The sequence below is a fragment of the Gossypium arboreum genome, chromosome 13, assembly GCF_025698485.1.
Source record: "Gossypium arboreum isolate Shixiya-1 chromosome 13, ASM2569848v2, whole genome shotgun sequence".
In the NCBI taxonomy this organism is placed as follows: Eukaryota; Viridiplantae; Streptophyta; class Magnoliopsida; order Malvales; family Malvaceae; genus Gossypium; species Gossypium arboreum.
In genome coordinates this window covers 56,124,003-56,149,959 of record NC_069082.1, presented here as the reverse complement: position 1 = coordinate 56,149,959, position 25,957 = coordinate 56,124,003, and the positions used below count along the sequence as shown (strand labels likewise).

The window sequence follows — 25,957 nt, the reverse complement described above, 5'->3', positions numbered from 1 at the left end:
TTACTAAGCATTATATGCTTACTAGGTTTTCTTTTCTATGTATTATAGTGCTCAAAAGCTCGCAAAGATTGGAGATTGGTCGGAGTATCATCACAGTATCCACCAGCTTGCTTTGTTATAAATAGTAAACTTATTTTGGTATAATGGCATGTATAGATTAACTTGGCCAATTGTTGGCTTGTAAATGATAGTTTGTAATCTAGGCATTGGAATGGCTAGTGATGGTTTGATTTGGTATATTTACAAAGTTATATCATAGTAACTACATATGTGTTTAGTATGGTTTGATTGAGTTAAATTAAACATGAATGTCTATAAAAGGTAAGAGTATAAACATGAATGCATGTGATAATATATCAAGTTAGATGTTAGAGTTGGCCCGGTTATATTTCTTGAATTGTTTGGTATAAAGTTAGGAAATGACTTTATTTTGTTCACACAGCTAGATACACGAGCATGTGTCTTGACCGTGTGTGACACACAGCCTGACACATGGGCGTGTGGTTTGGCCATGTGTCCCTTGGATCTTAAAATTTAGAAACAGAATGCTCAGAATTAAGCAAACAGGCAGCGACACGGGCGTGCGTCTTGGCCGTGTAAAACCTGTACCTAATTTGTGAAAAATTAAATTGACCACATGGCTAGCACACAAGTGTGTGGCAGGCTATGTGCCATAAGTCAGAGAGTTACACGGGTAAGGACATAGCCACGTGCCTCACATCGAATGCCCACACAGCCTGAGACATGGGCATGTCACTTGGCCGTGTGGCTACTCACACAGGTGCGTGACCCTTGTATATAAGAAAAATTTTGAAATTTTGCGAAAAATTTTCTAAGATCCCGATTTAGTCCCAACTTGTTTCTAATGCTTAAATTGGGCTTCGAGGGTCCATTCAAGGGACAATATGAATAGTTTTAGATATGAACAGCAAATGACATGAATTATCTGTAATTATTCTATAAACTCCATTAATGCTTCGTAACCCCGTTTCGGCAATAGATACGAGTTAGGGGTGTTACATACCTCATGAGCAAAGTTGAGTTCTTGCACAAATTGCTTCTTCTAAAATAACTCATTGCACTCTTTGATAGTTGCAATAAACTTAAACTCTGTAGTGGCAAAAGCAATACATTTCTGCAATGTAGATTGCCAACCGACAAGTTCCCCTGCAAAAGTGATCAAGTAACTTGATACGTCATATTTGGATATGATAAATTAAGCTCTTTTCATTCTTAAAGAGCTTAATTCCAAGCGATGTTTTGAGTCTTTTGTCGTTTTTTTGCATTTAGATTAGAATTTATGTTAACTGCACTTTTTATTTATTTCCTATGTTATTTTCAATAAAAATATCAATTATATGTGCAATTGAGCTTAAAGTATGGCTAAGGCACTTTCAAGGACTTAATTGAAGAAAGGAATCAAGCGAGCAACTTTGGCATTGTAACCTCGGGATGTTGCATGTGATAGGATTTGAACCTATGCTATTTACATCAATAAATAATCATAAACTTACTACTAAACCAAAACTTTATTTTAATATAATTTTTACATTTTCATTGTATTATGCATACTTTATTACTTCTATTAATTGTATGTATTGATAATGTTGTTGATTGAGTTTGTGCTATTAGTTAATTAGACACTAATTCAAGATCAATGAAAACACCATAATCAACAATTGTAGTATATTTAGTGTTTTTAATATGATGTATTTACATGTTTAATTTACATTTTACTCACAATTTAATCTTTTTTTTATTTTAGTATTGTAAATATATTTTATGTATTATTAATTAATTTCAAACTATACGTTTAATTATTTATTGTATGTTTCAAAATAACGTTTGCATTTTAATATATAATTTTCATACACATAATTTATAATGACAAGAAGAAGAAGAACAGCCGCATCATGATGCGAAAAAAGAAAGTAAATCAAATTTAAAATGCGGTAACATGACACGATTCTCACAAACTTGTCTCGTCAAGTAGCTACGCATGCTAACTGTTCAAACCCCAAATCTCTTCAAATTGCAAACATATAGGGAAAAAATGGATTGATGGAAGCTTGGCAGATAATTGATGATTATGTTTTTGTAGATCAACGATCACAAACCAAACAGGAGAAAACTTTCTGCATGAAAGTTTTGGAAGCTGTTGTCCTCCTAGTTGATGCATCAGCTGAAACAGTATCTTCAACTTCATTGATTTCCTTAGCTTTCTGGCCGTCATCATAGAATTTTTTGAAGGCATCTTCAACGTACTTGAGACCAGATGAAACTGTCATGTTTTCGACAAGATTGAATGGATCTCCTTTCAATGCTGCTGCTGCTTGCACTAGCTCTTCTTGAAAATCGCTTAGTTTTGCTGTTTCTTTTGCATCACTGTCTCTCATTTTCACTGGCTCTGCCAGTTTTTCTACATTTTTATGCAATAATTATTATTATAGCTTTCAATCACTTTACTGAAAAAAAAAAAACAACTGTAGGGTGTTTAGATAGTTGAATTTACCTGGACAGTCTGTTCTTGGGGTGCTTCGATTGACAACAATATCAAAGGAACCAGCCCACGCATCACGCTTTGTTAGAAATTCTTTGAGATTGAAAATCTTCTTAAGTGTTGCTGCAATGGAGGAATGCTCGAACTCTGATGTAGGATCTGGCCCTGATGGCCTATGCAACACTGAATTCAGCATACTCAATGTCAGCCACATTTTTATCCAAACCAATCAGAGTAAGCTGGGTTATAAGCAACATATACATAATCTTGCATCCGGACTTACCTGTTCCAGGCTCAATCCAAGGGGAAACCATAATGGCAGGAACCCTGCAACCAAGACGATCAAACTTGAAGTTATAAGGCTCAGGACCGACAATATCATCGGGGCTAGGGACTCCGGTTGGTGTCGGAACATGGTCATAGAAACCACCATGTTCATCATATATGACCAGGAACAAGATTTCATTCCACTGAGGACTTGATCTGAGCGCTTCATAGATTTCCTTCACAAGCTTCTGGCCCTCTGAGACGTCATGGGAAGGGTGGTCGTCGTTTGCAGCAGCTGTTAAAATGTCAAAATATCTGGGCTCAATCACCACATAATTTGGTAGCTTCCCATCCTTACAGTGACGCTTGAAGCTTAGATCGTATTGATGGAAATTGTCCACATATTTCAAGTGCCTAAGCTTCCTGATATTAGTTAATGAAACCATATTATCAGCATCAATTAATTCATATTAGTACATTTCTTCTATTGGATGATCTTTGTATGAATAATGAGATTTATTTACGTCTCTTTTCTTTCATTTGTAGATAGATTTGGGATTTTGTTTTTTCTCCAATCCACCGAATCTAAGTGATTTTATTTGTTATTAAGTTATCTTTTTTAATTTTTTAATCTGTAAACGTTTGAGATAAAAAAAATTAATAAAAGTTAGAAATAAAATAAAATAAACATTTTCCTTTAGATATATCCAATAAAAATGTTGAATAATTGAATTGAATCTTAGTTCAATTAGTATGGACATTGTTGTCAATGCAAAAGGAAGTGAGTTTAAGTGTGTTAAAGCGTATTATCCTTCTATTTATGAGATGGGGAGAAGTTATGGGTAGTTTAAACATTGTGTCAAAAAGAATGCATATATTATTAGAACATATAATAAGATTGTTCAAAATAATAATTTATAAATATATTATTTAAAAATAAACAAATTAAAACTAAAAATTACCAACACATGGAGTAGAGGATTTAACAATTATCTAGCAAAGATACCATCATTGATTATATATACTAAATTATGTCAATATATATTTATAAATGATTTATTTAACAATTAAATTATAGGTAAAACGGTAAAATATTTATAATGAGACGCTCATCATTTTCATGTTCAATCATTAGATACTTAGTTTTTAGTTGATTTATTTAAATATTTTATATAAAAATAGTGATAAAAAACACAATTGTATCAATATTCATTATTTTGTTAAAAAATATTTTTAGACAATTTTTTATTTAAATTGATGTTGAATTCACCTATGACATCAAATTAATCAGCTGCATTATATAAGTACTAGATTATGGCACACCCATTAAAGAATAGGTAGGGGACATGCTCTCTTCCCCTCCTCTTAAATGAAAAATTGCTCTTTAAATCTCCCTAAAATCAATAAAATTATAAGTTAATAATACAAAGTAAAATTATAATTTGTCCTCAAAATTATAATGATATAAGTTAATATATTGGTGAAATTACATTTTAGCTCATAAAAATATATAATTTAATTTCAGTCCCAAAATATTTGGTTTTGCCCTTGACACCTCCAAATATTTACAAAAATTAATATGAAAAACAAATGAGGTTTTGATTATTTTACAAAAACAATGAGAATTCAAATATTGTAATATGAGTATTTTTTAAAAAAATTTACAGTAATATTAATTATAGACAAACACTAACTTTAATTTTACTTGACGTGTAATTTATAGATGAATTAGTGAAAGTTTGATTGAAAATACAAAAAATTTCTTCTTTGAACACGTTACGTGTAATGTAGATCTAAAAATTGGCAGCCAGAAGTCAAGGAATCTTATTAGAAAGAAACAAAAATAACTTTACCTAAAACAAACACAAATCATTAAACTAAATGTAAAATATTAAATTTTGAATACGATATGGTTTTGGAGAAAAAAACTTGTATATATCTGAAAGGTCATACTCATACTCTAGGCAATAATAATAAAGAATTCAGCCACCATGTTTTTAATGAAGGGTGTCACGATTTTAATTGGTCCCTGTTTATTGCCTTTCGTTAGCTATTGTTACCTTCACACTAGGAAAAAGGAAAAATGTATTTTTAATTCATTTATATTTGAAATGGCGTGTATTTTAATCTCTTAATTATTGAAATTGTTTTATGAATAGTTAGTGTTAATTATTTTAGATTAAATAGTTAAAATTTTAAATTTATTATATGTTTTAAGTTTATATTTAGAATTTAATTTTTGATTTAGTTTTTTTATTTTTGAATTTAAAAATTAGGCCTACTTATTGATGTCGTTAAATTTTTCTGTTAAATTTAGTTGTATGGTATTCGAAATTAAAAAAAATACTAACTCGATAATCATGTAATAAAAATAGCATTATAATATAAACATTGGCATTTTAATGATATTAATAATTCTTTAAATTTACATTGGTATGTTAATTAGAATAAACTATTTAAATTAACTAATGACATTATAAATATTGAAGTACCAAATTATATAAAATATTTAAATATAATGATCAAGTTTTAAATTTTAATATTATATAAAAGTAGAATTGAAATTTAATTATTTTATATAACAAAAAATCAAATATCGAAATTAAAATTAACCATTACTATATAAAAAGAAGTCAGTGTCAAAGAAGGAAGGCTTCCTTTTATATATAGTAAAGATATGGTAGTTGGGTATTCAATTTATATCCTAGCATTTTTTTAAAATATATCATAAGATAAAAATATGAACGAGAGAAAAAGTGTTCACATCTACCGACTACCATAGTTACCTAATTGGGAGCAAAGAAAAAATAAAAACCAACTTGGTTCTGATTTTAACGTGCTTAAATATATAATATTTTCAAATTTATAGGTCGAGGGAAAATTAATTAAGAAAACAAAATTAGCCAAATATATGTAAATAAATCCCAATCAAACATAAGAAATTTTCTTTTTGAAACAATTGATTGGATAAAAAAACAATTTGTCAGTCATAGAAATATGGTAGAAAAGGGTTCTTGAAGATGGATTGATGGAACTTGTCAATTTCAAAATTTAATCTTGGAAACAATAAAAATTATGATATAAAAGTTAATAAGTGTGGATAATTCTCTTAAGTAAAAGCATTATATTATAAATACGAAAATTTGAGTTGAATTTTAAATAATATTATTCTCAACTTCTAATTATTAAAAATCTTTAATTATAATTTTTTTTGTAAGTATATAATATAGCAATATGATATTTAATTAATAATAATATTAAAAAGTGAATAGTGTATGATGAGTTGGATTTGGATTGACGAAGAAAAGAAGAGCAGCAAGTGGTTATTGTGTATGAGCTTTATTGTTTTTTAAAGTGGTTTATTATATTTTAAATTTTCAATTATATGGGAATGGGACCCTTTCAACATTATTGGATTCTTGTGGTTTTGGATGGGATGAACGAAATAATTAAATTCTAAACAATCTTATTATGCACATAAAGTAATTGACTTTAAATAATAGACCATGGCCAGCCTATCATGATTCAGAAGTTAGATGACTCTAATTTTAATTAAATAAATAATTTACATGTAATTTACAAGAAGGATACCATCAACCTAGTGTAAAAAAATTCTATTGAAAAAATTCAATTAATCTCGTATATTTTGATTTTGGACATTCCTACTACTCTTATAAAAAGATATTTCTTTAAAATGTGTTAATTTTTTATTAATCCTTATATTTTTATAAAATTATGAGTTTAATCTCTATATTTTAATTTGATCAATTTTAGTCTCGGTCCTTTTGAATAGATCAATTTTTATCCTTGTAGTCTTTGAATTTTGAAATTTTAATTCTAATTCAAATAGTAGCATTAAATATGTTTGATTAAATTTTATTACTAATATTGTATTATGGGTTTAGTAGTAGATTTAGTCAATATTCTCTAATTAGTCATTTTAAATCCTTATACTTTCAATTTTGAAAATTTAATCTTGACATAAATGATAATTGTTTATCTATTAACTTGAATTTTAGTGAGTAATATGTAAACATATCAAACTAATATGACATTAAATATATGATAATATGCTTGCTGTATTATATTTTAGAATTAAAACTTAATGAATTTAATAATTATTGTTTGATGATTATCAAAATTTTAAATTTTAAAATATATAAAAATTAAAAATGACCAAACCAAAATATAGAGATTATTCCCACTACTTTTATAAAAAAAATATAGATTAATAGTAAAATTTATTTATTTTGTATTATAGTTAAAGGAGTGAGGATTATATAAATGAAAGGGAAGGAAAATAATAGAAAACCAAAATCTAACCTCCATCTCAATAATGGAAAACTTTTGTTAGCTGATGTGAACATCAAAAGTTTGAAAAAAGTGTATACGTGCAGAAATTAATTGACATTAAGATTGATATTAAATAAATATAAATTAATATCATCAAAGGAAATAATATTTAAAAATAAAATTAATACCGTAATTCTATAGAATAAAAATTAAGAATTCCAGAAGAGCTAAGTTAAAATTATTACCTGTAAAAAAGCGTAGATGGAAAAGATTGATAATAAATCCCAAAGCTATATCCATTCTCTTCCAATGATTCAAATATAGTTTTTTGAGGAAATCCTTCGATAAGCTGTTGTGTGTTGTTGCTCATGGCACCATGCGATGTCGCTGAGTGTACGTAAAGCCTGTTAGGCTGCGTCGACGCCGGCAACGACGCAAACCACCGATCACACACTGCGAACTCCGTCACTAGCTGCTTAAACACCGGCACAGCCTCCGGTTTAAACCCATTCATTACGGTCTCCGACAGCCCCGGAGTTGTACGTTCAGCATTTTGTACAAAACCGTTCATTTTTATCCCCGGGTTCGGATCCGGGTTGCTGGTATCCCACGTTTTGCCGGATACTTGTTCGTATATGGCTTGGAAAGAGTGGTCGGGGTCGGGATCAACGTAGGCGGCGGTGTCCTTGAAGGTGATTTGGGTGGAGTTGGGGTCGGAGGTGGAAATGGGGTTGGATTCGGAGCCTGTGACACCGTCGATTTCTGGGTTTATAGTTTTGAACCAGCCTAACATGTGGTCAAAGGAACGGTTCTCTTGAACCAAAACAACCACTGTTTTGATTGGAGATGGAGTTGCAGAGCTTGTTTCAACTGCCATTGTTGATATCTTGGAGCTTTCTTGACAAGCTCTTTGTTTCTGGCAAAATGGGAATTTTTTTTTTCTTGTTTTGGCCAGAAGCAAAATGGGATTAGCTTAATGTTTTTGGCGTTGAAAGTTAACCATATTATATATTAATGAATGAGCATGATGTGAATATTTTAAGTAATTTTAAACATAGGTGTTTTTGGCTTCCTAAAAAAAAAACATGTGTTTTTGGCAAAAGTTTTTTAATCATTTCATCTCCTCCCGATATTTTAATACATTGAATATAATAATAAGTTATATACGTGCAGTGAGCATTAACGTTTAGTTATTTTAATAAAATATTTTAATTTTATACGATTAACATAAATAATCATTATTTATAATATATTAGAAATTTTATCACATGAATATATGTATAGAAATTGAGTACTTAAAACATAAATATGTATTTAAAAATAATATATTATAAATAATGTAACTTTTGACAATCTTTTGGCATAGTGACAAAAGTATTTTATTGTAAGGATAAAAGCTTAAGTTCAACCCTCAAGTGATCCTAAACACTCTCGTACTCCACCTCCAATCATAACAATAACAACAATAACAGATGGAATATATACTATATTAAACTTTAAAAAATGACACCAATTTAGATAAACTTTTACACTAACTCAACCAATAGTACAAAAAAATCAAAATAAGGATTTGATTGGGTGGTAATTTAAGGTTTTACCAATACAACTGGCACGAGTTTGTATTTCATTAGACTTGTTCATGGGTCGGGTTACTTACCCAGGCTCGAAGGCCCACAAAAACTTGGAAGAGTTTAGGCAAAGATATTATACTCGAAAAATGGGCTTTGACAAACAAATTAGGCTTGTTTAAAATATGGGTTGAACTTGGGCTTGAACATTCAAGGCCCAAGCTCGAGCCGACCCATTTTTAATTTTGTAATATTTTATATTATGTTATTCTTATATATTATGTTATTTTTATATATTATGTTATTTTTATATATTATGTATGTAACACACCACACTTGACTCAATCGTCGGATCTCAAATGTAAGATACTACATTCATTGAAAAAACAGCTACAATTTCATTTATGTATCCAATAAACAAGTTATTCAAGCCACTAGGTTCCAAAACTTAATTAAAATACATTATTTAATCAAATTCAAGTTATAAGCAAGCTTAAAAAAGCTTTTAAGAAACACCCGTGATAAATGAGGGACTAAAATGTGAGAATTGCAAAGTACAATGGTGATGCCACGACAATGAAAGAGGAATGTCGCGAGATTGAGGGCAGAAGCATGACATCTCAATTGCAACAGAGGTGAGTCGCGACCTAGGATTCAAGAGGTTGATGTCATGGTTTTAGTAGGGGAACATCGTGACCATAAATCATTTAAGTCTCAACTACATATGTCCAATTAGTCCCTCACCTAGCTCGTTGAAACCAGAAATGAATTGCATGTTTGAATAGAAATGAACAGAATGAATAGAAAAAGAGAAATGTGAAACATTTAGGAATGATTATGGTTTTCTCTTAAATGGAGAAATGGAATCATTTGAAAATGAATATAAGTTTTCAAAAATGAAAATAGAAATTTGCAATCTTATATGAATTACTTAAAAAGTGATCGAAAGAATGAGTTTATGTTTTTGGACTATTTTGAAGTCCAAAAATGAAAATAAACCATTTGATCATAGTGAGCATGTTGAGTTGTGAAATATTGAACATATATTTTTGAAATTTTACTAGGGAAAATTTCCAAAATTTTACCAGGGTAATGTTTTCAAAATTTTGTTGGGGGTAAAATAGAGATAAGAAAATTATTTTATATAAAAATATTTTTACTTTGGGAAATAGAAATACCGAATCGGGTTGGATCACATTATAGAGTATTGGGTCAAAAAGGCCCAAGAAGTACTCATAATTGGACCCGATGTGAAAGAGGCCCAAAACCCTCATGTAACATGAAAGGGACAACAACCCTATTAGGAATACTAGGGTGTGTCGTCCACCTCTCTCCTATATTTTTCTATTTGAAATAAACCACTACAACTCAACAAGAGTTCTACTTTCTCCACCTATATTTAGATGACACTGGTAGAGCTATTTGCACAATTTTGAGAGATTGTTACTTTGCCAAAAAATAAAGAAAATTTATTCTCAACTATGAAATATATTTTTCCAGAATAACAATTCTGCTGATTTCTATTAAAGAAGAGAGAATTTTCGTTTTCACCAAAAAAAAGAAAAGAAATTTTTTTCTAGTTCTGTGTTTTGATTTAATTGGTTTGATCCCACATTCAAAGCAGTTCGTGGTTTAAGAATAACAAAGAAGATCATTTGGTTGGAAGCCTAAAAACTTCAAGGAGCTGCTTTTTCGAAAACACATGTATGATTTTGGTTCAAGGTTTAATGTTATAAATATAACAAACCGAGTCGTTTTTTTAAATTTTAATTTCCCGTTGTGTAAGAAAACCATTTTCAAACCGAATTTTTTCCAACAATTGGTATCAGATCTAGGTTATGTTATATTTATAGTGTAAATTGGGACCGCATCTCTCTCTTCATCTTATTTGATTAATATTTGATATGATGTGACATTCTTGTAATTATTCACATGTTTAGTGGAATGTAGGTGAACAAATGCAAGATTATATATTCGTTATATAACTATTATTTTTTGCCAAGATTGTGATTATTAGGAAATAGACCATAGACTATCATCTCCACGTAAGATTATTTTTTATTTTTAGAAATCTTGTAAGTCGAAAATGAACATAGGACATAAATGTAATTTTACCAAAAATGAGTCCATGACGAGGAGAAGATGGAGTAATGGCGGTGGAAGATACAAGAAATGTCTTGTGATGAAAAACAATGTAATTTTTTCTTTTTCATTTACTTTCTAGAAATAAAACCATGGAAACCTTGGTTGACAATTTCTTTATTACCCATATCTTTATATATCTATTTAATAATAATTTTTGATATAATTATGATATATATGTATAAGATGATCTACAGTTGACCTATTAAAAATAAGAAGTGTGGTAATGAGAAAATACGTGTGTTGTATTGTTCCATTCACTTCTTTAGGTTATTCGATTACTATGAGAAATGTGGTAATAAGAAGGTGCATGTCTGGGATTGGATCTGGCAATAAAAGGCTTGGTTTTTAAGTAGTCAAATACAACTCACGTCCTTTTCGTGGGAACCTACATGGTGCACATTTCACATTCACTTCTTTAGTTTTTCCCTTAAAAGAAAAACTATGGAGAGTCCAAATTGTTTGATTGGCTCTTGTGTATAATTAAATGTGAATATTATAAAATTGCCATAACATGTCATGCATATATGAGATAAGCATATCATAGTTTAGGAAAGAATGTCACATGTACTTGTCATGCATATATTGATAATACATTATTGAAATCAAAAATTATAAAAACCTTGTATGTTTTTTAAATATTGAATGAGAAAAGTTCCGTAAAGAAAACCTACAGCCTCCATCAATGGTCTCTTGTAATGTCATGAAATGGACCTACCCTAAGGTAGACATTTTCATGTGGATTTCATTGAGGAGACTTCCTGCAAGTAAGCATAATTTTCTTATGATCATATGATAGTTGGACTGGCCCTTGTGGTAGGTATTATCATACGATACATTAAGAAATTCTATCTTCAAAGAGGACAACTAGTCATGGTATGTTACTCGGTGAGAATGTCCCAAGAGGACTCATTTGTGGTGCATGATGTGATAAGTGTTGAGTTGATAGTTACACACTCAAGATCATCTAGTTAAATAACTCCCCAATAAGCTATGCTTAAGTTAAAATGATGGCCAAACGTTACACGATTATTAATAGGTGTGAATGCTTAAGGAATTAGGTTAATGTACTAATTGGGTGGAAATTCATGTTCTTATTAGTTGATCATGATCACTCTAAGGTGGCTTGATTCAATAGGTGTTAGCATTTTTGTTGCAATGGCTTACAAATGCTTTCATGGTTTAATGTAAAACATGCATCATCTTAATGCATATTGTAATGTTACAAAACATTTTTCAAACATTTGCTTAATACAAAGTTATTGATATATGAATGTTTTATTTTTAGTTCGAAAATGGCACCAACTATCTTATTGAACATACTCACTGAAAACAAATTGAACGAAAATAACTATAAGGAATGGAAAATGAACCTGATAATTGTTCTGAGCTATGAGAAACTTAAAACAGTTCTTGATACTAAGTGCCCTTCGACCACTCAAGCTGAGGCTAGAAAATGCTGGGAAGAGTGTAATGAGATAGCTCGTTGCTATATGCTGACAAGCATGACCAACACTCTGTAAAAGCAATTAGAGAGCTGTAAGACTGCTAAAGTGATTCTAGATAAGCTAGAAGACATGTTTGGAGGCCAAGCTGCCTTGGTTCGATAGTCTGTTATAACTAGTTTAATGAATGCCCAACAAAAGCTCAGCATTTTGGTCTAAGACCATATGATCACTTTTATGGGCTACTTTACCGACGCTGCGGACAATGAGGTCAATTTGGACCAGAATATTCAAATTGAGATGGTGTTCAAGAGCTTATCCAAAGATTTTGATGGCTTTTGGGCCGCATATAACCACGAAAAAAAACCTAATGCTTACACAACTCATGAAGGACTTACAATCCTATGAGTTGATGTTGAATGATGACCAACCAATCAGAAGAGCAGAAGCAAACATAGCTATCACTTTTTTTTCAAAAGGGAAAGGAAATTACTGTACCAGCCAGATTTGGGGCCTAGTCAGAATAGTAGTCTTGGGACCACAAATTTAGAGTTGAATAGATTATTTTATTATTATTTTGATGCTATATCATGATTATATGAGTGCATGAAAAATTTGGTAAATTAATTTTAACGTTTGTGAGCCCAATTGTGAAAAAGGACTAAACTACATAAAGTGCAAAAGTCTTAAATTGATAGCTAAGGGTATTATTTTGTTAGAGAATCAAATTTGGAGGATTTTAAAGGGCAATTAGATCCTATTAGAAGAGCTTAGCCGGCCATGAGGTAAGGAAGGGTATTTGGTCAAAGGGTTAGGTTGGTTGATGTCATAATATGCATTTTAATAATACCCTAAAGCCTAGCATTCACCTTATTCATCTATTTTTCTTCTCTTTGACCAAAAATCAGCCATAGGAGGGCTTGAAAGCTTCAAAAAAATTCCACCCACTTATTCCTCTCTCAAGTAAGTGATGTTAATGGCTTTTCTTGAATATTTTTGCATTTTTGAGACCCTTGAAGCATGAGCTTTCAAATGAGGGGTCTATTTTGCAAAATGATTAAGAGTTTAGGGTTTTTCCATGAATGGATTTGTAATGGTTGCTGAGTTTTTATGGAAGAATGTGAGACTTAGTAGTGTAATAGATAACTTTTATGAAAGGTGTTAGCATGAAAACATCTAAAAGGATTATTTGTAAATTTGTTGATAAATGTGTGAAATAGTGAGAATTTGAAGCTGCTATAAGAGTAATAATGGTTCGGTTAGGCTTGAGATACAAATAAATTTGATAAAAATCGATTTTCAAGCATAGGGGTAAAATGGTCATTTTGTCAAAGTCTAGGGGCAAAATGGTCATTTTACCAAAGATGTGAAATTTTGATTGCCTAATTGTATTTAGTGACTAAATGAGTGTATTTTGCTAATATAGATAAAAAATTTCCAAATCTGAACCTAGACCGGGGGAAAGCCAAACAAATCGACTAAACCGATTAGTCGTGTGTATTTTGTAATCCGGGGTAAGTTGTATGTAAATAAAACAACTACATTACTACTATATGTTTTTGAATTGTCATTGAATTGATATAGCATGAATTGCTTGATTGTGAATTGAGAATGCATAATGATAATTGTGATAGTAGAAATCTCGTTGGAACCCTAGGAAATAAACCGAATATTCATGTCATGACATTTGGGTCACTTATGTGAGCTAGTGTAAGACATGTCTGGGACATGCATCGGACACATTATGAGAGCCAGTGTAAGACCATGTTTGGGACATGGCGTCGGCATTGAGACGAGTTCTAGTGTAAGACATGTCTGGGACATGCATCAGCTAAGAGTTGTGTCAGTGTAAGACCATGTCTGGGACATGGCATCAATACAGATAGGCAAGAACTAGTGTAAGACCACGTCCGGGACATGGCATTGGCACTTCCTGTCATGTTCGAGGCTTAATGAATATCCGATAGTGTTCCGAATGGTTCAATGGTGAAAGTTATGATTTTGAGTCAATAAGGAAAGTATAACTGTGTTGTGAGTGGTACAAGTACCAAATTGTTATATATGAGATGTGAGCTCAATATGTATATGTGCTATGTAAATTGTATGGATATTGATGAGTAAGTAATGCTTATGCCCACTTTGTATTATGAGCCTATTGATGATTGATAATTAGTTGCTGTATATTTATTTATATGTAACTTACTAAGCTTTTATGCTTACTCCCCTTTTCTTTCCATTTTCTTATAGTGCTGCCTAACTAGCTCAAGGATCACCGGAAGTCAGAGATATCGATCACACTATATGATGTGAGCACACCCGGGGCATCCTCGAATGCACACCAAGGATCTATTGAGCTGCCAAAAGGTCCCATGACCCGAGCTCGAACCAAGCAACTTCAAGATGCTATATCAGCCTTTGTGATGCGCATTTGGGATGATAACCAGCTCTATAACATTGGAGGAGCTAAGAATACTCCTTGAAGACTCCATGCACCATTTTGCAATCCGACCTCAGCTCCTCTTCAGCTCCCCCATGCGCCATTCAGTTCCCATCAGCTCACTTGAGCTTGTTTTAGCTCGTTTGAGCTCGAATTTAGCTCGTTTCAGCTCATTCCTTTTTCATTTCAATAAATTAAGTATTAATCTAGCTTATAACTAAGTTTGTTACAGCTCATGCCAAATTCCCTAGCTCAATTTAGCTCACTAAGTGTTTTTGACTATTTGAGCTAGCTGAATTTATTATAAGTTGACTTATAATTATTGTGTTCAAATTTAGTTAGTGATATTAAGTTATTTAGTTATTATTTTAAATTATAATTATATGAATAGTTGTGTGTTATTTAATTATGTTATTTAATTATGTAGGTTAGCCGAATTTGGAAGATACATTCATGGCATTTAATACAAGGTGCATGAACGGGAATGTTCATTGAACGGGAGGATACATGCATGGACCGATTCAATGTTTGGAGGACATATATTCATGTACATGGAAGGTTAATGCATATTGAAAGGTGCATCTCCCTTGGACGGCACACATGCATGAATGGGGGTAATCAATGCAAGTGCATGTACGGCTAGGTTCAAGGCCCCTTCCAAGTTTCATGTACAACCGATGCATGTGGGACGACCCTTGGAGTTTCCTAAGCACCTATTCGGCCAAGAGACACCCTTTGGGAGTTTCATGCATCCCATGGCCGAACCTAGACAATCCCATTGGCTTCCAAAGCTTGCTCATACATGAAGCTGCCCATTCGGCCGAACATGGACAAGGACACCATTGGTCATTTTTCTAGAAGGTTCATGTCTTAATTTAGGTTCATTACTTAATCATTAAGTTCATGAATAGACTATTCGGTTAGTATAAGAAACTAGTATAAATATTTTGTTGATTTTATTTGTAAAGGACTTTTGCCAAATTTGTTAATGAACATTTGTTCTTGTGAGGTTGCTTCCTCTCATATCTCATACAAGTTTCGAAAGACTTATCTGGCTTGTGCTAGTGGCGTCAATCGTCTTGTTTGAACTTATCACCAATCTTGGTGTGGTGTTCACCTATCCATCTATCCATCTTTTCACCTTAACAATATAGGAACCGGGGTGACACTTCTTAGTGTTGAATCATTCCTGACGTTAAGTTCGTTTTCCATTCCCATCCTTCGAATTATTTTCTTGTTATTCCAAATTGAGCCATTTAACCATCATCCATCTTTGCTACTAAATCGAACCTATTTCTAAATTCACCCTACTTTGAAACCTTCCGCTTACCCGTATCTTTTCATTCACTTCTAGTTCTAAAACCCGAAGCACGAATGACTCTCTCGAACGACGATCAGGCAACTAAGTGAATTCGACTCATCATCCTGAGTCGGATCACATCATTTGGTATCAGAGCTTATAAATCGAGAGGCGCCGACATTCGTAACAAGATCGAAATAGGTTCGTAGTTAAAAAAAATTCAAGTTGTAATTTTCGTTCTCTCTCTTGTAATAGTGATATTGTGAAGTATTAAAAAAAAAGACAAAAAAATATATACGAAATTAAGAAAAAAAAGAAAGTGTGTGATCAAGATCTATTCTTTTGTTTACATTTTTGTTCCGACCTTCAATATTTCTTTCCAGCAACTTTTACCCCCCCAAAACGCCACACTACATCAAAGACTATTTTTTTTTCTTTTAGCCTACCCGTACACCGTGACATTTTAACCTTTGTAACCATTTTGAAACCGACCCCAAAGCACCAAGACGAGTCGAAAGAAACAAAATACGAGGTTACGAGAGTAAGCTTGAGTGGAAAAAGGCTAGAGTGTGTGAGAACAATCGAGAGTTTGAAAAAAGCCTAAAACGAGTGCAAACACGAGTGGAGTGTTCATCATTATTTCTTTGCGAGTGAACTAGTGAGATTTGTGGTGAGGATTTAAAGTTTTTGAAATATAAAATGGAACGAAACATGGAGGAAAGGCAACCAGTTCGAAATGTGCCGGATCTGAACATGCAAGCCCTACTTCGAGAAGTTGAACGGCTGTTTGATCGAAAGTTGGAACCGATACAAGACCGGCTCGATCAAGTGGAGGGAAGAGGCCGACGAGCAAGGACCCCAATAAGTCCACCTAGAGACCGTGGCCGAAGGCATGCCCGAGATTACGAGGATTCTGAACCAAGTGAGGCTGAAAACGAGGCTAGTTCGAATGTTAGTGACCTGCGGAGAGGCCAACGTCCCCGTGGCCAACGAGAGCGAGAAAGGTTCGATGATGACTTGAAGAGTATTAAGCTATCCATTCCCCCGTTCCAAGGTCGTTCAGATCCCGAAGCATACCTGGAGTGGGAGAAAAAGATAGAACTCATCTTTGAGTGCCACAATTACTCGGAGGCAAAGAAAGTTAAATTGGTTGCCATAGAATTCACTGATTATGCAATGATTTGGTGGGACCAACTTACGACAACCCGAAGGTGAAATGGCGAGTGTCCCATTAACACTTGGTGTGACACCCCGAATGTGACCCTAGTCGGAGAGTGTTTTCGGGACCACGAAACCGAGTCACAAGAATAATTAAGTGTTATATTCCGTACTTATTGAATGTGGAATTGGTATGCGTAAATATTTCGTGTCTCGATTTTTATTAATTAGGTGCTAATTTATAAGAAAGGACTTAGTAGTAAACTTTGAAAGTACGATAGGGAAATATGTGATGACTAATTAAAGCATGCATGCAAAATAATGGACTTGCATGTCAAATTCCCCTTTTACAAGTAATGGCCGCCATGACAAAGAAATATGGGTTAAACATGTCATGAAACATGTTTTGTTGGGCATTAGGAGAAAATCATAAACAAATAAGCATGGGTGAGAAAAGAATGAAAAAAAAATGTGTGTGAGAGAGTAGCATTCCCCCATTGCCGTGCAACCAAGAGGAGAAAACAAAAAACTTGTTCATCCTTTCTCATCTTTTTAGCGAAAATACTAAGAGGAAGAAGGGATTTTTGCTTCATTTCCTTTGTTTAGAAGAGATCTAGAAGGTGATTTGGCTAAATTTGCATCAAGATTAAGGTATGTATGGGGTTGTGTTGGGAGTTTCATGCATGTTTTGGTTGCTAACTTGATGTGCATGTTAGCCATGGCTCAAATCTTTGGTATGCCATGGAAATGGTATTTGGCCAAAGTTGTTATAGTGATAAAGCCATTGCATGCTAAGTGTGAAGCTTGATGATGATGCATGCAATGATGGATTTTCTACTCATGAGTAAGATTTTGAGTTTTCTCTTTGTTTTATCATGATTAAAGTTGAAAAGGAGCATGATTGTCATACTTGGCCATGATGCATTCTTGAGCATGATTCATGCTTCTTGCATGTTAGTTAAAAGTTTGTGTTTTGGATGGCTATGGACACTTTGAAAATTCGCCATGCTCATATATGCATATATATGATTGCACATTTTGTTTGGTTATGAACTAAGTGATGAATATATTGATTTAAAGAAGAAAATGTGGAAGAATGCTTGTGAAATTGCAAGCACGATTCGGCCTAGCACACATATAAGTGCTTGATGCTATATTATAAGTTTTGGGCCACAATGTGCAAGCATTAATTAGTAGATTGCATGCTGTTTTTGTGAGGTATTAAGTGCAAATTTTGACCTCAACATGTACATGAATATTCGGCCTTGGGTAGCCCATTGAAGGCCTTAGCATTTCCTTGATGTTCAAACAAATTGTATTGAATTGCTTGATGTAGTATAAAATGTGCATGACCATTGTGTATTCAAGCTAAAGAGTGGCCATATGACCATCTAAAATCCTTGTCATATTCGGCCATAAGCAAGCACAATGAGGTTTTAATAAATTGAATTTGTTTGAATTAGCTCAAGAGCCAAGAGGGCCACAATTGGACAAGGGGAAGGAAAAGGTGATCGAATAGCCGAAAAAAACCGTTCGACAACATCCAAGGTAAGTCCTCAAGAAGTGACCTTACTTGAATTATGTGAGATGAAATATGGATGTGTATGATTATTGAATATGTGTGTATGAGTATTTGAATTCCACCCGGGCTAAGTCCCGAAGGCGAATATGCTAATGATATTAATTGTGTTTGAGCCTTAGTAACGAAAATGAAATATGTATGTCCAATGATTATTGATGTATGTGTGCATGAGAAATTGAATGATATCCGGGCTAAGCCCGAAGACAATTATGCTGGAAATTATATCCGGGTTAAGACCCGAAGGCAATTGTGCTAGTGGTTATATCCGGGCTAAGGCCAAGGCATTCGTCGAGTTATTCTATCCGGGCTAAGACCAAGGCATTTGTGCACGTGATTATATCCGGTTATATTCCGAAGAATCTTGGGCTGGAGGTGAGTGTTGGTTGCTGAAATGAATTTAATTAGTACACTCGGACAGCCCAAAGGATAAGGTACGTTATATGTGCATTGGAAAGTCGACGTGTTTGAGCAACATTCGCTCAATCGACTAACAATTTCAGTTATTGAATTGATTGATGCTTTGCGAACTTATACAATGATGAAGTATGAAGTAAGAATGTGTATTAATGAAATGATGCATTTGGCTATGTGAATGTATTGCTGTAAATTATAGTTCATTATATTCCTTGAGACTTACTAAGCATAAAATGCTTACCCGTTGCTTTGGCTCTTAGTTTTCTAGATTTCGCTCGAGGCAATCGGATTTGGGATCGTTGAAGTCGAAGTCATCCACACTATCAAGCCTCCATTTTGGTATAAATTTTTGTTTGAACTTGAGATGGCATGTATAGGACTACCCCTTGTTTGTTAAATATGTTGTAATGTAAGTATGTACGGCCGTGCGAAAATGGCTCGAAAAGGGAAGTATGAACTTAGACTAATTGTGGGTTGTATGTATATATTTTGTGTCGTGATGTGGCTATGGCTTGGAAATGAGAATGTTGGTCATATGATCAGCCATTGGCACGGTTAAAATGATCATATATGAACCTATGTATGGTAAGGCTAGTTGAATCATGGAGACCACCAAATAGGTGAGTCCTATCTTAAAACAGATGCTGCCAGCTGCAGTGGCGTGAATGTGAAAAATCACCAAAATTCATAGGAATGGAATTAGATAGTGAATAAGCTATGTAAATGAACCTTGATGAGTCTATTTTCATATGGAAGAAATGAAACGGTCATAGGAGTTACAGGTTAAGAGATATTAAAGCTATTGTGAGACAGGGCCAGAATGGTTTCTGGGTTCCCTGTCGCAACTTTAAAATTCACTATAAATTATCCAAAATAATTAGGAGATATATCTTATATTTACAGATTCCATTTTGAGTCTAGTTTCATTAGAAACAAACGACACCAGAATTAAAGCCCTGTACAGAGAGATATTCAAGTTATACCGCGCGAAGGTCGGAGCAGTCGATCCCTGTAACAGGGTAACTTTAACTAATAAACTGTACCAATTGGCCCGACCAAAATCCTAGAAATAAATCCATGGATGGATATATGAGTCTAAATTCAGGAAAATTTACGAAACCAGTTTCCGAGTTTTGAAACTCGAGATATGATTTTTAAGGCGACAGTGACGCAGTTTTCCAGCCTGACTGGAAATGTCAAATTGGTGGGCAAAAACATGTGAACTTGGTTTGTTAACCCTCGGGTCCGACACCGGCGATGGTCTCGGGTTTTGGGGTGTTACACTTGGGCCGAAATGAAGGCTGTCATGCGCCGAAGGTTCATTCCAACACACTACCACTGAGAACTTTACCAAAAACTCCAAAATCTCTCCCAAGGTACGAGGAGTGTTGAGGACTACTACAAGGAAATGGAAGTTTCTATGATCCGCACGAATGTGGACGAGGATCGAGAAGCGACTATGGCTAGATTTTTTTTCTGGACTTAACCGAGAGATTGCCAATATAGTGGAGCTACAACACTATGTGGAGATAGTTGATATGGTCCACATGGCCATCAAGATAGAAAAGCAACTCAAGAAGAAAGGTGCTACCCGAGGTTATTCAACCACCAACGTATCCTGATGGAACCAAGGCTCTAGCAAAAGTGCTACGCCCAACCAAACGAAAGATCCCATGGTACCTGCCAAAGCTACTAAGCCTATGGGTGAAAATAGCAAAGGCAAGGCTGTTGAAGGAGCCCAAAACCGGACGAGGGACATCAAATGTTTCAAATGCCTTGGAAGAGGGCATATAGCAAGTCAATGTCCGAATCAGAGTGCCATGGTGATTCGATCCAATGGTGAAATTGAATCGGAAGAGAAGGAAGATGAAAAGGTTAAGAATGATACCGAAAACCTTTCTGATGCTGAGGACGAGTTGGAGTATGCGGTTGAAGGCGAGATGCTTGTTATTAAGAGGAGTTTAGGTGCGCAAGGTACCAAAATCGATCCACAAAGAGAGAACCTTTTTCATACCCGTTACTTCGTTCGTGGAAAGGTATGTAGCTTAGTGATTGATGGAGGAAGTTGTACAAATGTTGCTAGTACCCTCCTAGTCGAAAAGCTTGATCTGCCAACAAGCGTTCATCCGAGTCCATATAAGCTACAATGGCTTAATGAAGGAGTTGAGCTAAAGGTAACCAAGCAAGTCCTTGTTCCATTCTCGATTAGGAAGTATGAAGATGAAGTCCTTTGCGACGTGGTGCCCATGCATGCGGGCCATATTCTGCTTGGAAGGTCGTGGCAATTCGACCGAAGAGTGAAGCACGACGGGTTCACAAATCAATACATCTTCAGGCACCATGGACGAAATTATACTTTAGCACCATTAACACCAAAACAAGTTGTGGAGGATCAACACTGGTTGAAACAATCTTTGGAGCGAATGAGAGTGGAAAAAGAAAGGCAAGAAAATGAAAAAGAGAGAAAAGAAATTGAAAGAGAAAAGAAAAAGAGTTGTGATAAAACCAAAGTGAGAGAAAAGGAAATACAAAGAAACATGAGCGAAGAAAAGAAAAGAGTTTTGCTTAACCAAAAATTACATGTTTCTAATTCTTTTCAGGTTGACTCAAGTCATAAGATGTGGCTACGATATATTTTCAAAGAGCGAAGGTTTGTAATGGAAGGCAAAGGTAAAACCAATTTTAGTTTACTTGGTCAAGGTATGGTTTCTAGAATTCCTAACACATTTTCGTCTAATTTGATTGATGAAGAAAACATTAACGATGCAGATATAACTGTTTTGGTTGATGGACACAAGACTTTTGATAAGCATAAAGTTGATAAGTTTGATGAATTCTTGCTGTCCAAATTGCGTAGTTTAAGAGCACAAAAACATGAGATAAATTTTTCTTTTCCGTTGTTTGCCTATGATGGATGTATACAGGTTTTGAAATGTCAAATGAATTCCTGTCGAAGTTCTAATACTTCGCAAGTACAATTTGAAATGAACAAGCGAAGTACGGACATTATATTCTCAAAATCCTTGTTCATTAAGTTTTTGAATGAGATATGTTTATTTGATAGTGAACATGGGATATTGATATTATTCTATTGTGATGGTCTTAAGTGTGAGAAGACTTGCTTCCATGACCGTTTGAATAAGTTTCTGCTTTGTAATGATTCTCAATTGGTTGCAAGTTATGAAACGTTTTTGTAGCAAGGCATGATGCGTCCACTAAACACATCCATCCAAGAACGATCAAGTAGGCATCCCTGTTTCAAAATTCACCGTTAGCTCGACTTGAGGACAAGTCGCTTTGAAGATGGGGGGAATGATGTGAGCACACCCGAGGCATCCTCGAATGCACACCAAGGATCTATTGAGCTGCCAAAAGGTCCCATGACCCGAGCTTGAACTAAGCAACTTCAAGATGCTATATCAGCCTTTGTGATGCGCATTTGGGATCATAACCAGCTCTATAACATTGGAGGAGCTAAGAATAACTCCTTGAAGACTCCATGCACCATTTTGCAATCCGACCTCAGCTCCTCTTCAGCTCCCCCATGCGCCATTCAGTTCCCATCAGCTCACTTGAGCTCGTTTTAGCTCGTTTGAGCTCGAATTTAGCTCGTTTCAACTCATTCCTTTTTCATTTCAATAAATTAAGTATTAATCTAGCTTATAACTAAGTTTGTTACAGCTCATGCCGAATTCCCTAGCTCAATTTAGCTCACTAAGTGTTTTTGACTATTTGAGCTAGCTGAATTTATTATAAGTTGACTTATAATTATTGTGTTCAAATTTAGTTAGTGATATTAAGTTATTTAGTTATTATTTTAAATTATAATTATATGAATAGTTGTGTGTTATTTAATTATGTTATTTAATTATGTAGGTTAGCTGAATTTGGAAGATACATTCATGGCATTTAATGCAAGGTGCATGAATGGGAATGTTCATTGAACGGGAGGATACATGCATGGACCGGTTCAATGTTTGGAGGACATACATTCATGTACATGGAAGGTTAATGCATATTGAAAGGTGCATCTCCCTTGGACGGCACACATGCATGAATGGGGGTAATCAATGCAAGTGCATGTACGGCTATGTTCAAGGCCTCTTCTAAGTTCCATGTACAACCGATGCATGTAGGAGGACCCTTGGAGTTTCTTAAGCACCTATTCAGCCAAGAGACACCCTTTGGGAGTTTCATGCATCCCATGGCCAAACCTAGACAATCCCATTGGCGTCCAAAGCTTGCTCATACATGAAGCTGCCCATTCACCTCCCATTCGGCCGAACATGGACCAGGACACCATTGGTCATTTTTCTAGAAGGTTCATGTCTTAATTTAGGTTCATTACTTAATCATTAAGTTCATGAATGGACTATTCGGTTAGCATAAGAAACTAGTATAAATAGTTTGTTGATTTCATTTGTAAAGGACTTTTGCCAAATTTGTTAATGAACATTTGTTCTTGTGAGGTTGCTTCCTCTCATATCTCGTACAAGTTTCGAAAGACTTATCTGGCTTGTGCTAGTGGCATCAATCGTCTTGTTTGAACTTATCATCAATCTTGGTGTGGCGTTCACCTATCCATCTATCCATACTTCACCTTAACAATATAGGAACTGGGGTGACACTTATTAGTGTTGAATCATTCCTGACGTTGAGTTCATTTTTCCATCCCCCATCTTTCAACTTTCCTTCTTGTAGCCAAACCGACCCATTTATCCATCACCCATCTTTTCTACACATAACCGAACCTATTACTAAACTTACCCTTCTTGAAACCTTCCGCTTATTCTACTCCATTATTTCACTTTTATTACTAAAATCCGAGGCACGAATGACTCTCTCGAACTACGATCGGGCAACTACGTGAATTCGACTCATCTACCCGGGCCGGATCACATCACTATAGATCGAAACACTCGGTATAGTTGGATTTATATTTTTGAATATGGCATGTATAGGGCTTAGACTTTATTATTTTGTGACTTTAAGAATTGGCCAAATGTGTCGGCTTAGGTTGGAAACCCTCCATTTTGTATTAAGCATTGAATGATGGCTAACATTCATTTTGAGTTATAAAAGATGCATTTTCATGGTTGAACAAATGCCTTTTGTGGTTGATTTGGTTGTATAAATTGTGTTTGTTCTAGTATTGGCTGGTATTTTATGAAACTAGGCATTGTAAGGGTGGCAATGAGGCTTGGTAAATAGCCTTATATTGTCCACACGGGTAGACACACGGGCATGTGTCTAGACCGTGTGTGACACACGGTCTACCCCATGGGCGTGTGTCCCCTGCACGTAAAAGTTTCAAGTTAGTATGCATGGTATTAAACACACGGGCAGAGACACGGCCATGTGTCTCAACCGTGTGATGGACACGGCCTAGCACACGGGCGTATGCCTTAGTCGTGTGGCTTTTGGAGCATGCTGACATCAGAAACAGAATGTCCATGTTTTTGCACACGGGCTAGGACATGGACGTGTCGTGGCCATGTGAGTGACATGGGCCATTGAAACTGGCGTGTGTCTTGCCATGTGAAAACCCCTATAGGTGTGAATTAGAAATTAATTCCACACGGGTATTGGACATGGGCGTGTCCCTAGGTGCTTAGGCCGTGTGAGCCATACGGGCCATCAGCACGACCATGTCGAGAGGGTCACATGGGCGTGTTGTTCTTCCATACGGGCGTGTGCCCTGTTTTATAGGCAAAAATTTTCATAGTTTGTTTAAGGACCCAGAATGGCCATGAATAGTTTCCATGATCGATTTGGGGCTCGTAGGCCCTTAATAAAAAAAATTTAAAGCAGAAATTGAAAAAGTTTTAATTTGGACTGAGTCTTGGTGACTTTAGATTGTTTATGTGTATGAGACCAAGTTAAGTAATGCCTTGTATTGTGTTCTGGCGTGGGTTACAGGTATGGGGTGCTACAATCACGCTAAGAAAGGCAATACTAATGTCTCCGGGCCACCACAAGTGGAAAGGAAGAGAACTAGAAAGCCTAAAAACTTACCTAAGTCTAAATGCTTCTTTTGCGGTAAGAAATGACACTTTAAGCTGAACTGTAAATAGTGGAAGGAATAACTAGCCACCAAAGGCAAATGTATGGAACTTTTTATGATAGAAGCTTATTTAGTTGAGGATTCAATAGACCACTGGGTCTGTAACATGCCAAAACCAGCCCTATAATAGGATTCAAGTATAGTGTGTCACTATATGAAAAGAAACTAACTTTGAAACAATTCTACGGAAGCTTTGAATAATTCTTACAAAGTTATAGTTATAAAACATATTTTAGCTATTATTTTACTAAGGTGAAAGAAGTATCATCATTTTAAAAATAATAAACAAGTCATATGGCGTATAAGTTCAAATATGGTAACTTTGTAAATAAATTGTATTAGCTTAAACCAAATATTAGTACTTTATAAAAGTCTCATCAAAATAGAGTCTTAATAAAAAAGTTCTTTGTAAAATCACTTTTCAAAAAACAATTATGTGCCACCTCATAAGACATAAATGATACAGACACAAAATAATCAACTCACAATCGTATCAACACTGTAGCGTAGTCATTAAACAAAATCTTCCTTCTATCAACAATCCTGAAAAGGAAAAAGGAACAACAGAGTAAGTTCGTTTGAACTTAGTGAGTTTCAAAGAAAAAAATCATACAATATATTACTTAGTACATTAACAAACCCTTCTGGAGATCATACATAGATTACATAGAGTATACCCACTGGCATATACAGAACACAAACAGACTCAAAACACCAACTTACTTATCATTTAGGCATATACTATACACCAATTTAATATAACTCAGAAAAGTCCATCTTCATGCCA

At 34.4% G+C, this 25,957-nt stretch overlaps 1 protein-coding gene across 1 annotated transcript; it reads right to left on the bottom strand.

Annotated features, from left to right (window-relative positions):
- Positions 1 to 1,844: 1,844 nt before the first annotated feature.
- Positions 1,845 to 8,159, bottom strand: LOC108461152 (non-specific phospholipase C3-like). Its single transcript, XM_017760874.2, has 4 exons — positions 7,306 to 8,159; positions 2,784 to 3,190; positions 2,513 to 2,683; positions 1,845 to 2,419 (listed from the first exon to the last, which is right to left on the bottom strand). Exons 1-4 carry the CDS (start codon positions 7,935 to 7,937, stop codon positions 2,103 to 2,105), a joined length of 1,527 nt encoding a protein of 508 aa, XP_017616363.1. The 5' UTR covers positions 7,938 to 8,159; the 3' UTR covers positions 1,845 to 2,102.
- Positions 8,160 to 25,957: the final 17,798 nt, after the last annotated feature.